We start from the raw sequence: 13846 nt of genomic DNA on the forward strand, positions 1-13846 counted from the left end.
TCTCTAATAAAAAATATATCCTCTAATCTTCTTGTGTGTTGCATAATTGTCATGAAGAAAAGAACTATTGCATTTTTTTTTTTTTTCTGTTAAGCAAGAATAAAAATTAGCAGCTGCTGCTATAATGTTGATTAAAATGATATAAAATAAAAGTCTTAATTCCCTATTTTCAGAACCATACCACAGCTAATGAAAATAAAGAATGAATCATTACATACCTTAAACAAATATTACTGCTACAGTAAACTAAACTTCCACCAATTCCACATACAATACAGAAATCCTAAAATATTTAATTCATTAAGCAGGAAAAGGTTTTAAAAACAGAAACAAACAATTAATGCAAAAACATCATAAAACAGGTTTTTTTCAATAAAAGTATGTGTGACTGGTACTACATAGGTGACAATAAGTATTTTTTAAATTAAAATGTACTTAAAATGTGAACATGAGATGCAAACTTTCAAGGATTCAAATTATTTTTCAAGACTGTTGTTCTCAGTAAAATGAGATGAATTTAGAGTTTGTTACCCAGACTCCCAAACCATTGAGTATAGTTGAAGCACTAAGTGGTGAGGGATGACTGTATATTGTAAAGAACCAACTTAACTGGACCCAGAGCCAGCTGCCAGGGACAACGAGAGGCCATGACTGCCCAGTCTGAAACCAGGGGCATGGCACCTGTCTTGGAATCAGTATAAACTTTATATGCTTTATTTGGAGGGGTGGGAGCCCGGAGAGCAAACTGATGAGGGATGGACCTTAGCTCTTGGCTGCTTTGTTTGCTGCTGGTCATCACATTTGTATTTAAAGTTAATGTTTTTAAAAGTTATTTTTTATCTTATTGTTTTTAACACATTTAAAATCATTTTATAATGATTTTTTAGTTTTGATAGGCATTTGTTTGGATTTATTTGTTCTTACTAGTATTAGCAGTATTTAAGTCTTTTTCTTCATAAATCTAAATGTTTCAATTTGATCTAATAAAATTAGTTTTTCAATTTGATGGAACCGCATCTATTAAATAATTTTAACAAATTAAATTTCCATGCTCATCAACCACTGGTCAAATTCGATGGTTTCGAATTTTCTCGGAATTAGTGTGAGCAAAAAACCTTTTGGGATTCCTGTGAATGTTATTTGCTAAACTTTGATCCAATTCCCTTTTCTGAATCCGTAAAAAATACTTAAAATTACGCTTTGCCTTAGAGTACTGGAGCTTATTTGCATCATTTATTAGTAACTTATTGTTCTAAGACAAACCTTTTATTCATTTGGTTTTGATAACTCTTCTTTGTGTAATTGCTTATAGTGAACTTCAAAAAAAGGAAACTTGAATATTTATTTAACTAAAACAGATAAAAATAAAATGCAAAAATATTATATAATTTACTTGCCCTGGCTTGACCACATGGTTTTTTGCATATTTTATAAACAGCTTTCTTACACTGCTGGCAAAGACCACCAACAAATAAAGGATGGCTTCTGATAATTTTGCTTCCAGACTTACAACAACTTATGCAGACATCTAATAGAAGCAATTAGATTATATATACATATCTGCTTAGATATGTGAAAGAATAAAAACAAATACATAGCAATTAGGCAACAGTTCACACCAATGCATTATTTTCAGAGAGAAGCATTATCACCAATAAATATATTTCAATATTTCTAAACTCACATTCCTTATGCTGAATACAAATGCAAATACAGAAGTGATGACTAGAAACAGACTCTAAGCCAAGTGTAGCTGATCCTAGTCAATTAATCATTTTCCAATGAAGATCAAGAGCCCTCTTAAAATTATCCACCCTATTGGGAGTGACAGTTACTTGCTGTAAAATACTTCAAATGCCAAAAGGTTAATACCAAATGATATTCATTTTTATCTTTATTAATCATTTATGGTCCTTTTTTTAAAAAAATTAAACCAGTAATGTTATATGAGTCATTCCATGTCAAGTGCTTAGGGGTCTCTGTTCGACCATCTCCGATTCGGAAGAAATTTTATAGAGGTGCCTATGCAAATTTTCAGCTTCCTGGATTTTAATACTGCGGATCTAGGATCTCCGACAAATGTGATCCAAAATAGCACATCAGCTTTTTGTGTCTAACTGCTAAGTTTAGACTAAGTTTACAGAAAATTTTATCACACTGGAAGCCTGAATTTTTTAGCGCTAAAAGTACATTTAGCCATTAATATATTCAAGTATTTTTGTGAAGTTCAGTTCTTTAGATTTTGTGTAGCATGCACGTAAACATGTGAAAAAGTGGGATAGGGAAAAATTATCCTTGATTTTAGGTTGTCATGAAATCTGAACAAAAATAATTCAAAAGCTTGTACTACATGATTCCATTGTAAAAATACTTGTTTTTAATGGGTTACAGTTGCAGCACTTAAATATCTATTTTCTAAAAGATATTGTCATCCAAAGTGTCTATCAAAGCTGTTCAAGTGAAAAATTTAATATTCTAAAAGAGCTATAGCTCAAGTTTTGTTGGCATAATTAAAGTTAAGTTCAAAAATCCAAGATTTAAGAGATTTAAACTAAGCCAACATTAACTGGCCGTGTAATGTCAAGTTGGAGACAAGCAAAAAACATGTTTCAGAAAAATACATTTATTAAATATGACTAGAACTATAATACAATATCCCCATAAAAGAACACCCCCAAAATATTACAACAAAAGTGGTTCCAATAAGTAAAAGAAAAATGTCACCAATTAGTCGATGAAGTCAGTGGCCAGTTCGAAGGATTCACTTCCAGGAGCACAGAAAGTCTTCCGGAACTCACTTCAGGAACGCCCTTAGCAGGAAGGCAACGTTAGACAGTTCGAAGATTCGGTGAACATCTCAGGTAGAATTTTAGGAACTCACTTCCGCGGCATTATCAATTGGCCGGACACAACACAAGTGTTTCTTCACCTGGACTCATTCTAATTCCAGGACTTGGAAAATTTCAATACTTGAAAAGCACGGTGAATATTCATCACCATTTACACACCACTAAAAAACCCCTGCTAGCACCGCGGGGAACCCCCCCCCCCCCCCACACACATACGTGAGCCGAACTAGGCTTCACGATCAAAACAAAACTGGGGATCGTTGAAAAGTGAAGAGAGAAGAGAGAGTGCTGCCACTCGCCTCAATATATATGTGTCATCAGCCAATGAGATTCCATGCCTCGATGATGTCACCACACTAACTTCTACTTCCACCATCACTCATTTGTTTATTCCACTGCCGCGAATATTCGTACTCCTCTCCATAGCACGTGCGGTCAACAAATGGAATTAATTCGAATCAGTCAGGTGACAACTCAACTTCTTCTGAATCGACACATCGAGACATGCAATCTTCAATGGATTCAGTAAACAGTCGCCATTAATTATGGCGTGGGGGAATTGTCGATTGAAGTGTTAGCACCAACTAGTTGAATTCTACTTTTACCAGACTGGGCTTAAAGTAGGTAACAATTAACTTTAAAATATTTTCTTTAAATTATCGGCTGTGGACCGAGAATAAAAATAAAATAATATTTTATGCCAACAAATTCCCCCCTTCTCGGTCACACAGCACGATACACTTCAAAACGACATGAAAACTGACATATTTCAAACAACAATTTTTAAAAATTTTAAACACTTTTGAGAAACATTGAAAAATTTACACATTTGAATATTAAACTTTTACATTTTCATAATTACCAAAAATGAATTTGCACATTTTTTTCAATGTACCCCGAGTCAGAGGCTTGGTAAACGTATCCGCAGGATTTTCTGCGCTTTTCACATATTTTAATTCAAATGTATTCTCCTCTACTAAATTTCTCAAAAAATGATACCTGACATCAATATGCTTTGTTCTGGAATTTTCTATAGGGGAATTTGAAAATTCTATTGCAGCTATATTGTCACAATTAATCACAGACCCGTTAAATTTATATCCAGCTATTTCAAAATGTGATGTTTCTTCTAAAATTCTTTTTAGCCACACCACCTCTTTTGCTGCTTCTGTTAAAGAGATATACTCAGCTTCCATGGTGGACAATGAAACACACTTTTGTTTAAATGTTCGCCAGATAATAGGTAGTCTGTCAATGTAAATAATAATTCTCCCCATCGAAATCCTATCGTCCCTATTAGCAGCATAGTCTGAGTCAGAAAAGCCATTGATTTTAACTTCATTTATTGCAGATAGACTTAATTTATAATAATTTGTATATTTTAAATAACCTAAAAGTCTTAATAAACACTGCCAATGTTTTTTACCCGGATTTGCTTGAAATTGAGATAATAGATTAACTGTATAGGCAATATCCGGTCTAGTTTTCCCTGCTATATAGGACAAACATCCCAATAAATTGCGATAAGGTACTTTCTCCATTTCTTTTATTTCTTGGTCCGTTTTTGGACAATCACCTAAAGACAAAATTGTACCTTTCGCTATTGGGAGGGTCGAGTATGGGTATTGATACTTTTTAAAATTTTCACAAACTGTCTTAATATAAGAATTTTGGTGTATAAAAATTCCCCCCTTTATTTCTTCAAATTCTACCAACAATAATTTTTTAGTTCTCCCTAATTCCTTAATATCATAATGTTCAGATAAATCCTGAATTGTTTCCTGAATTATAATTTCACTTTTTCCAAAAATTATTATATCGTCTACATACATCAATAAAAATACATTTCTGTTTCTTGTATAAACACAGTTACTACATTTAAATTTCACAAAATTTAGACCTTGGAGAACCCTATCAATTTCCAGGTACCAATTTCTCGCCGATTGATGGAGACCATATAGCGATTTCTTTAGACGACATACCCAGTCTTCTTTTCCCGGGATTGCAAAACCCTGTGGTTGTCGCATATAGATTTCTGCATGCAAATCAGCATAAAGATATGCGTTTTTTACGTCTAATTGGAAATGGCTCCAACCTAGGAATATCACCAGAATTGAAAAAAACATTCTAATCAGGGAGAAATTGATAACTGGGGAGAAAACCTCAGAATATGATTCTCCTGCCACCTGTCTATTTCCCATCGCAACCAATCTGCTTTTAAACCTGGCAACTTCCCCTTGGGCATTCCTCTTCAAGTCATAGACCCATTTATTACCAAGTACTGGTTTACCCACTGGCTGGGGAACTAACTGCCACACCCCCCCTTTCTTGAATCACTTTCATTTCATCTGACATGGCTTCTTGCCAATGTTTTACTTCTGGGGTTTTTAAGCATTGATTATAGTTTTGGGGAATTAGCACTTCTGACAAATTTGCCTCTGGCTCGGGTTCCATTTGTTTATTAGGGGAATTAAAAATATCAAACAAAGGATTATAAGGTACATTTTTACTCTTGAAATCAAATAGTTCAGGATTGTAAACAATGTTATTCTCCTTACAATATTTTTCTACATCATTGGGTGACCTCAACCTTGTTTTATTTCCCTTTTCATAATAGTAGATATCAGTACGGTCCCCTTTCTTTCTTTTCACTGCATCCCTTACCCATTCAATTTCCTCACAAGGGGTGGGCGCCTTTATTTCATCTGTCTCTTTATCTAAGAGAACTTCACTCATAGGTTTAATAAAAGAATAATCATCCTCATTGTCTACATTCCCATTCAAATTTGATTTCCCCCAAAGTAAATTTTCCCTGAAGTCCACATTGATAGTTTCAAAAATTTTCTTTAGCTCTGGGTCCCAAATTCTGTACCCTTTTGCTTGGGTTGCGTAGCCCACCATTATGCCCTTCCTACTTCTTGAGTCAAATTTCCTTAAATTTTGTTTTGGCATGCCTCTGTAGGCAATACATCCAAACCTCCGGAAATGCCTTACTGAAGGCTTGTTTCCCCAGAACAGCTCAAATGGGGTTTTCCCCCTTTCCTTTAGAACTGTTCTATTCCTGACATAGTTAAAGCATAAGGCAGCTTCCGCCCAAAATTCTTCTTTAGTCCAGAGTCTTTCAGCATCGCCCTAACCCCATTCATCAAGGTCAAATTGTACCTTTCTACTACTCCGTTTTGTTCAGGAGTATAAGGGTTGGTTCTCTCTATGCTGATGCCTTCTTTAATTAAGTGGGTCTCAAAATTAGAATTAGTAAATCCCCCCCCCCCCCATTATCAGACCTTATGGCCAAAATTTTCTTGTTGAGGGCTCTCTCTACATGCCTCTGGTATCTAAGAAAATATTTAAAAGCTTCATCTTTTGACTTTAGAATGTAAATAGTGGACTTCCTTGAAAAATCATCAATTATCGCAAAAATATATCTTTTCCCCCTAGTGACTCCACCGGAAATGGCCCTGCTAGATCCATGAAAAGAAGCTCAAATTGTCTTCTAGACCTTATCCCTGGGGTGGACTTAAATGAACACCTTCTTTTTTTCACCATAATACACGGCTCGCAGTCTGGCCGGTTTTTACCTTTTATATTAAGCCCTTTGACACAGTTCTTTTTTTCAGTTTCCAAAATACTATCATAATTAATATGGCAAAACCGTTCATGCCACAACTCCAGGTCTAATACTTTGACCTCGGTTACATTTACATTTGGTGGTAAGTCACTACTTTGATTACTTAAAAATGAGGTGGGTTTTACAAAATACAATTTATCAATTAAAAATGCAGAAAAAAGTTTGATGCCATCATTGTTAAAAATACATATTTTACCAGGATACCACCTTAAAGAAAAACCAAGACTGTCTATCCTGGATCCGGAAAGCAAATTTCGTCTAAGTGTTGGAGCATAATAGACCTCATTCAATGTGATGGTTACTAGCTTACCATCTGTCTTAATTTCAAAAACAATTTTCCCTACCCCCTCGACTTGACTATTTACATTGCCCACAGCTACCTCCATTTTTGTATTTTTAACAGGCTTCAATTCACAAAATAGGTCCCTATCTTTACAGAAATGTGCCGTGGCACCTGTATCCAGTAAAAATACTGGTATTTCTTCCTTCAAATTTGTGTTATTGGCCTGTACTCCTGATACTTTACTGATGGTGTAAAACATTCCAGCCTTAGGGGTATTACTTTGTTTGGAAAAATTACGATTACCTTTATTTTGAGTGTTTGGTTTTCTGCTCCAACACCGAGCGGAAAGATGCCCCCTTTTGCCACATGTGAAGCAAACTCTTGTTTCAAATTCATTAACATTTTCAACTTTCCGCCCAGTCTGGGGTTTATTTTGAACAGAAAAAGCATTAACACCTGAACTACTATTTCCAAATTTTTCATTTCCTAAAAATTTTAATCTTCCCTCTTCTGCCAAAAGTTTATCCAAAACATTTGAAAAATTAAATTTATTTTCATCCCACCTATAAATATTTTGTACTATCCCCCTGAAATTTTGATCTAAACTACGTATTAGTTGAAATCCTTTTAATTTCTCATCCATTTTATAGCCATTCTCCTCCAACTGTCGGAGCAAACACTTCAATCGAGCCGCGAACATTCCAATAGTTTCTTTTTCATTAATTCTACTAGAAAAAAACTCCTCCCACAATCCGGCAACACGGGCTAAAGACGGAGGGTCAAAATTCAACTTCAATGACGTCCATACAGCATATGGATCGTCTAAATCATCAATCGGTTGTTTTAACTCATCCTCTATGTTGAGGTAAATAATCGCCACTGCTTGGCCCCTCCGTTTCTTTTTTTCTACTGAAATACCTTCTTCTAATTTTGTTTGGGTTAATTCCCATAAATCTCTCTCTATCAGAACCATTTTCATATTTTTTGACCATGTTGCCTAATTGCAGGAGTTAAGTTTCTTAATGTTTCTATAATCCCGTTCCATAACTCTGAAAACTTTTGCACATTTGTCTCCAACTAAAAAGACATTCGACCGAGCTCTGCTACCACTTTGTTGGCATAATTAAAGTTAAGTTTAAAAATCAAAGGTTTAAGAGATTTAAACTAAGCCAGCATTAACTGGCCGTGTAATGTCAAGTTGGAGACAAGCAAAAAACATGTTTCAGAAAAATACATTTATTAAATATGACTAGAACTATAATACAATATCCCCATAAAAGAACACCGCCAAAATATCACAACAAAAGTGGTTCCAATAAGTAAAAGAAAAATGTCACCAATCAGTCGATGAAGTCAGTGGCCATTCCGAAGGATTCACTTCCAGGAGCACAGAAAGTCTTCCGGAACACACTTCAGAAACGCCCTTAGCAGGAAGGCAACGTTAGACAGTTCAAAGATTCGGTGAACATCTCAGGTAGAATTTTAGGAACTCACTTCCGCGGCATTATCAATTGGCCGGACACAACACAAGTGTTTCTTCACCTGGACTCATTCTAATTCCAGGACTTGGAAAATTTCAATGCTTGAAAAGCACGATGAGTATTCATCACCATTTACACACCACTAAAAAACCCCTGCTAGCACCGCGGGGAACCCCCCCCCCCCATACGTGAGCCGAACTAGGCTTCACGATCAAAACAAAACTGGGGATCGTTGAAAAGTGAAGAGAGAAGAGAGAGTGCTGCCACTCGCCTCAATATATATGTTTCATCAGCCAATGAGATTCCATGCCTCGATGATGTCACCACACTAACTTCTACTTCCACCATCACTCATTTGTTTATTCCACTGCCGCGAATATTCGTACTCCTCTCCATAGCACGTGCGGTCAACAAGTGGAATTAATTTGAATCAATCGGGTGACAATTCAGCTTCTTCTGAATCGACACATCGAGACGTGCAATCTTCAATGGATTTAGTAAACAGTCGCCATTAATTATGGCGTGGGGGAATTGTCGATTGAAGTATTAGCACCAACTAGTTGAATTCTACTTTTACCAGACTGGGCTTAAAGTAGGTAACAATTAACTTTAAAATATTTTCTTTAAATTATCGGCTGTGGACCGAGAATAAAAATAAAATAATATTTTATGCCAACAAGTTTGTCACCTAGCATCTTCTTTTCGATAAAACCATTAGAAAAAACATATTTTTTCATTTCAAAATAAGAAAAAAGCATTATCACCAATAAATATATTTCAATATTTCTAAACTCACATTCCTAATGCTGAATAAAAATGCAAATACAGAAATGATGACTAAAAAAAGACTCTAGGCCAAGCGTAGCTGGTCCTAGTTGATCATTTTCTAATGAAGATCAAGAGCCCTCTTAAAATTATCCACCCTATTGGGAGTGAGTTATTTGCTGTAAAATACTTCAAATGCCTAAAGGTTAATACCAAAAGATATTCATTTTTATCTTTATTAATCATTTATGGTCCTTTTTTTAAAAATTAAATCAGTAATGTTATATGTGTCATTCCATGTCAAGTGACTTAGGGGTCTCTGTTCGACCATCTCTGATTTGGAAGAAATTTTATAAAGGTATACAGATGCCTTTGAACTAACCTATGTAAATTTTCAGCTTCCTGGATTTAAATACTGCGGATCTAGGATCTCCGACAAATGTGATCCAAAATAGCACATCGGCTTTTTGTGTCAAACTGCTCAGTTTAGACTTTGTTTACAGAAAATTTTATCACACTGGAAGCCTGAAATTTTTAGCGCTAAAAGTACGTTTAGCCATTAATATATTCAAGTATTTTTGTGAAGTTCAGTTCGTTAAATTTTGTGTAGCATGCGCGTAAACATGTGAAAAAGCGGGATAGAGAAAAATTATCCTTGATTTTAGGTTGTCATGAAATCTGAACAAAAATAATTCAAAAGCTTGTACTACATGATTCCATTGTAAAAATACTTGTTTTAAATGGGTAACAGTTGCAGAGCTTAAATATCTCTTTTCTAAAAGATATTGTCATCCAAAGTGTCTATCAAAACCGTTCAAGTGAAAAATTTCCTATTTTCAAAGAACTATGGCTCAAGTTTGTCTTTTCTTCTTTTCATTAAAACCATTAGTAAGAACACATTTTTTCACTTCAAAATAAGTTTTTTCTTTGATGTTGTTCTTCTGTTTAAGGATAAAACTGAGTTTGAAATTCTGTTTGTCGCAACGAATTGCCATTTTTGAGAGCAGGTTGTGGAAAATTTTATCACACTGGAAGCCTGAAATCTGTATGTTTGGCCGCTAATATATTCAAGTGTTTTTGTTAATTTGAGTTCGTTAAATTTTGTGTAACATGCATTTAAACTTGTGAAAAAACATGATGGGGAAAAAAATTCCTGGATTTTAAGTTATAAAATTTGATAAAAACTTATTCAAAAGCTCATGCTTCGTGATTCTAGTGTAAAAATACTTGCTTTTAATGGGCTACAATTGCAGAGCTTAAATGTCCATTTTCCAAAAGATATTGTCATGGGCTATCAAAACCGTTCAAGTGAAAAATATCCTATATTCAAAGTGCAATAGCTCAAGTTTGTCACCTTGCTTCTTTTTTTCACTAAGATTATTAGAAATAACGGAATTTTCCTATCAAAATAAGTTTTTTCTTCGATGGTGTTCTTTAAAATAGTGGTTTAAAAATGAGCTTGAAAAACTGTCATTCGCACAAGAAAAGCTCGTTCCACAATTTATAACGAATTTTCAAACAATGGAAATAGATTTATCAACATCATAGTACTTTTTTTAACATCATGGGGAAATTTTCGAATTTTTAAGAGGGACGAATGCTCAACTCCAAGTTGCATGTGAGGCAAAGAGGAGATCGCAAATTTTTTGTAGAAACTTTTTTTGGCATAGGAATATTATTTCATTTCTGCAACCTTTTGTGTATTACCCAATTTAAGTAGTTCATGCTTGATATTGCATTTTTTTCCCCCGAGGAAAATTAAAAACTTTAATTAGCTGCTTAATTTCATTTCACTAGAATTACACAAATATTCTAGATTTTTAACAAACACTTTAAAACATAATCAAGTATTAAATTTATTTTTAATAGGATGGCATTAAAGGAGATTGTCAGCATTTGTAATACTTTTGGCAATTTGTTTTGCAGCAATATTGTACACAAATTTAGTAAAACACTCCAACCTATTATTTTTTTGTCAAAATGATATTCATCTGCACTTATAAATTCTTTGAAAGGGAAAATGTTGACTCCTGTTATGGATGCAAAAAAAAATTAGATTGTGGGTGGGACTTTTCCTTAAACTACTTTCAAAGAGGAGATCTGAAAAATATTTACCCCCTAAATATGTATACCTTGAAGAAATACATTAAATCGACAAAAGTCATTGGATAGCAGTAAGGAGATAAACAGGTGGTCATCGCATTGCATAAAGAAAGTATAAGCATGCAGCAAGTTTTCGCAAATTTTGTTTGAAGTTCCAATACTCAGTTTAATGCAGATATAAATATGTTTAAATACTTGGAATTAGCAGGCTGTGAACATGGAATGACAGTTGATATGAAATGTATGGGACATAATATCTTGGAAATCAATAATGAATTCAATATTCTTTGATCAAGCTTCAAGACTGCGTGTAATGTTCACTTTCATGCAAAATTTTTACCACGGGCTGCCGTGAACTACGCTGGTCAATCATATGTTCAACTTAATAATATTCAAAAACTTTTGGTATAGATACAAGAAAATAAGAAAACATAATACCTTCAAGTTTTTTCAATCCGTTGCGTACATCAACAATAACGGAATCTGAAAAAGTTAGTAATTATGAAATAAATAAAATGCTAAAACTATGCAAAGCTTAGCTGGATAATGCAGCTGAAAGCAACAGTCCAAGTAAACAAAACTACAATGCCCCATGCAATGTATAAAACAAAGCCTTAGCTTAAAAACCATGCAGTTTCCACTCAAAAAAGTAAGAAAATTAAAACTCTGATGTAGAAAACATAGCAATAATTTACATAGTTAAACTGTAAGAAATATAAAATTGTATTATAAATATTTAAAAATACATAGGAAACGCTGTAGAACTTCTTTTATCAGGCCTTTGTTCATGCGGATATCCAGATAATTGAAAACAACTTCTCTTATGACTTTTTTAAAAACTATATTCACATAAATAAGTTTTAAACTATGCTAGCAAGAACATAACTACAAGTGTACCAAACATTCACTTTCTATTTTCATTAAATGCTCAGTGCCTGAATGTGCAATAAATTGTTATGATCTAATAAAAACCATGGCTTATTTGAAGTGTCAGCCCAACTCTACTCCAGCTGATCTTTCCTGTGCTTCATTCAAACGTCACAAGTGTTTGAAAGAGAAGGCCTTTCAATCATCAATTCCTTGTTAAGAAATTATGTGAAAAGTTTTATATTTTTTAACTCATCTGTCTGTTTACCAAAGCATTTCTTTTTGCTTATTACCCATATCATCCGGATTTTCAATTCTCCTTATCACATTTGGTCCCTGCCTGTCTGGATAAATGAGGTCATACAGTACTTATTTCATCAACATGAGTAAAAATTTCAGTAAACACCACTTAGACTTGCGATGGCCAATAAATATTTTCTCCGAATAAGATTTAGCATAAAAAGAGCTAGGTTTTAATATAATTGACTGATCAGAACAGGGGAGTACAAATAGTATGGAACGCTTGGAATTATCGTTATCACAGATATCCGAAATGACCAGTTTTCTGGATCATTAAAAATGCTGTTTGCCGATTGTTATTAAAGTCCAATTTACAATAATAAACAGTACTGAATTTCAAAATAAGAAGAAAAAAGTACAGAAATGCTAAGTTTGGAAGTATTAATAGAAAGAACCATTTAAAAACAAAAGAAAAAGAGAGAGAGAGAGAAAATAAAACATTCATAAAGAAAACTAAAAAGTACAGTAAAATAAAAATATTTTTTTATTTGTTTCTGGTGAATGTTTGAAAAAGTAAACAAATGAATAAGTATCCCATTGCTGAGCTGAAATCTATTTTTTTGTACTAGGGTATGAAAAATGAGTTTGTTTTTGTGAATGTGATTTTTAGAGAAGAGATTAATTTTCTAACATACAATTTTTATTAACTGTTGCTTTTCCATTAAATTAATATCAATAAAAGTTTGTTTTTTATTGTCATTAAAATAACTAATTGAATGAACTCAAGATTCCATACAATCTATTATGTTGAAAATTTGCAAATAGGTAATCAGCTTTTCCCTCATTTTTGTATAGTCAGACTTATGCTCTAATAGTTTTTAATTTATGGAAATATACTTTTAAAAAAAATGTGTTCGATCAACAGTATTCATTTTCTTAGTGTTTAGTTTGAATGAAGTAGAAAAAACGTCAAGATTTTTAGTGCTTTTCAAATTTCATTCAGGAAAAGCTGTCATAAACTTTTCCCCACTTGTAAGTTAACGCTCCAACTTCAAATCTCATACTAAATTTCTCATATTATACATGAATGTATATGGTATTTACAAAGAAATAGCAAATTTTTTTAAAGATATTTCAAGAGAGAAGAGCAGTTTTCAAAAATTATTTTTTTTTTAAATGTCAGGAAAAATCATAAGAAAAAATCATGTTTCAGTTTTCTGGCAGATGACACTGATTATAACAACTAATAAACATTTCTAAACAGGAACTGTTTATGTACTTGCTGAAATCTAAGATTGTATTCGAGAAATAAATTTGAGTGCATGTTACAACAGGGTAGCCAAAATGCTTCAAATTATTACAACAATGAAAGAGATGACTGATCTGTAATATAAATCTTTTCCTTAATATGTGCATATCTGGTAACAAATACAGGGACGTAACTAGAGGGGGGCAGACGGGGCTCGTGCCCCGGGCGCCAGATTTTGGGGAGCTAAACTGACTAAATAAATGCTTAAATTTAATTTTTTTGAAAAAGGACAAGTTATTAGAAGCCCCCCCCCCCCAAAAAAAAAAAAAAACATGCTGTGCAGGCTATGGCAGAAAGTTTGCATGGTTTAATATGGATAAA

The 13846-nt window shown here is 33.6% G+C and overlaps 1 protein-coding gene across 1 annotated transcript in view; it reads right to left on the reverse strand.

Annotated features, from left to right (window-relative positions):
- Positions 1-13846, reverse strand: part of LOC129218730 (DNA (cytosine-5)-methyltransferase 3A-like) — a 130450-nt gene that overhangs the window by 93063 nt on the left and 23541 nt on the right. The window contains exons 6-10 of the mRNA XM_054853053.1: positions 11548-11592; positions 1398-1528; positions 1116-1168; positions 602-773; positions 219-283 (exon numbers count right to left, since the gene is read on the reverse strand). Coding sequence (XP_054709028.1) covers positions 219-283; positions 602-773; positions 1116-1168; positions 1398-1528; positions 11548-11592 — 466 coding nt within the window. The remainder of the gene's footprint in view (positions 1-218; positions 284-601; positions 774-1115; positions 1169-1397; positions 1529-11547; positions 11593-13846) is intronic.

The sequence above is a fragment of the Uloborus diversus genome, chromosome 3, assembly GCF_026930045.1.
Source record: "Uloborus diversus isolate 005 chromosome 3, Udiv.v.3.1, whole genome shotgun sequence".
Taxonomy (NCBI): Eukaryota; Metazoa; Arthropoda; class Arachnida; order Araneae; family Uloboridae; genus Uloborus; species Uloborus diversus.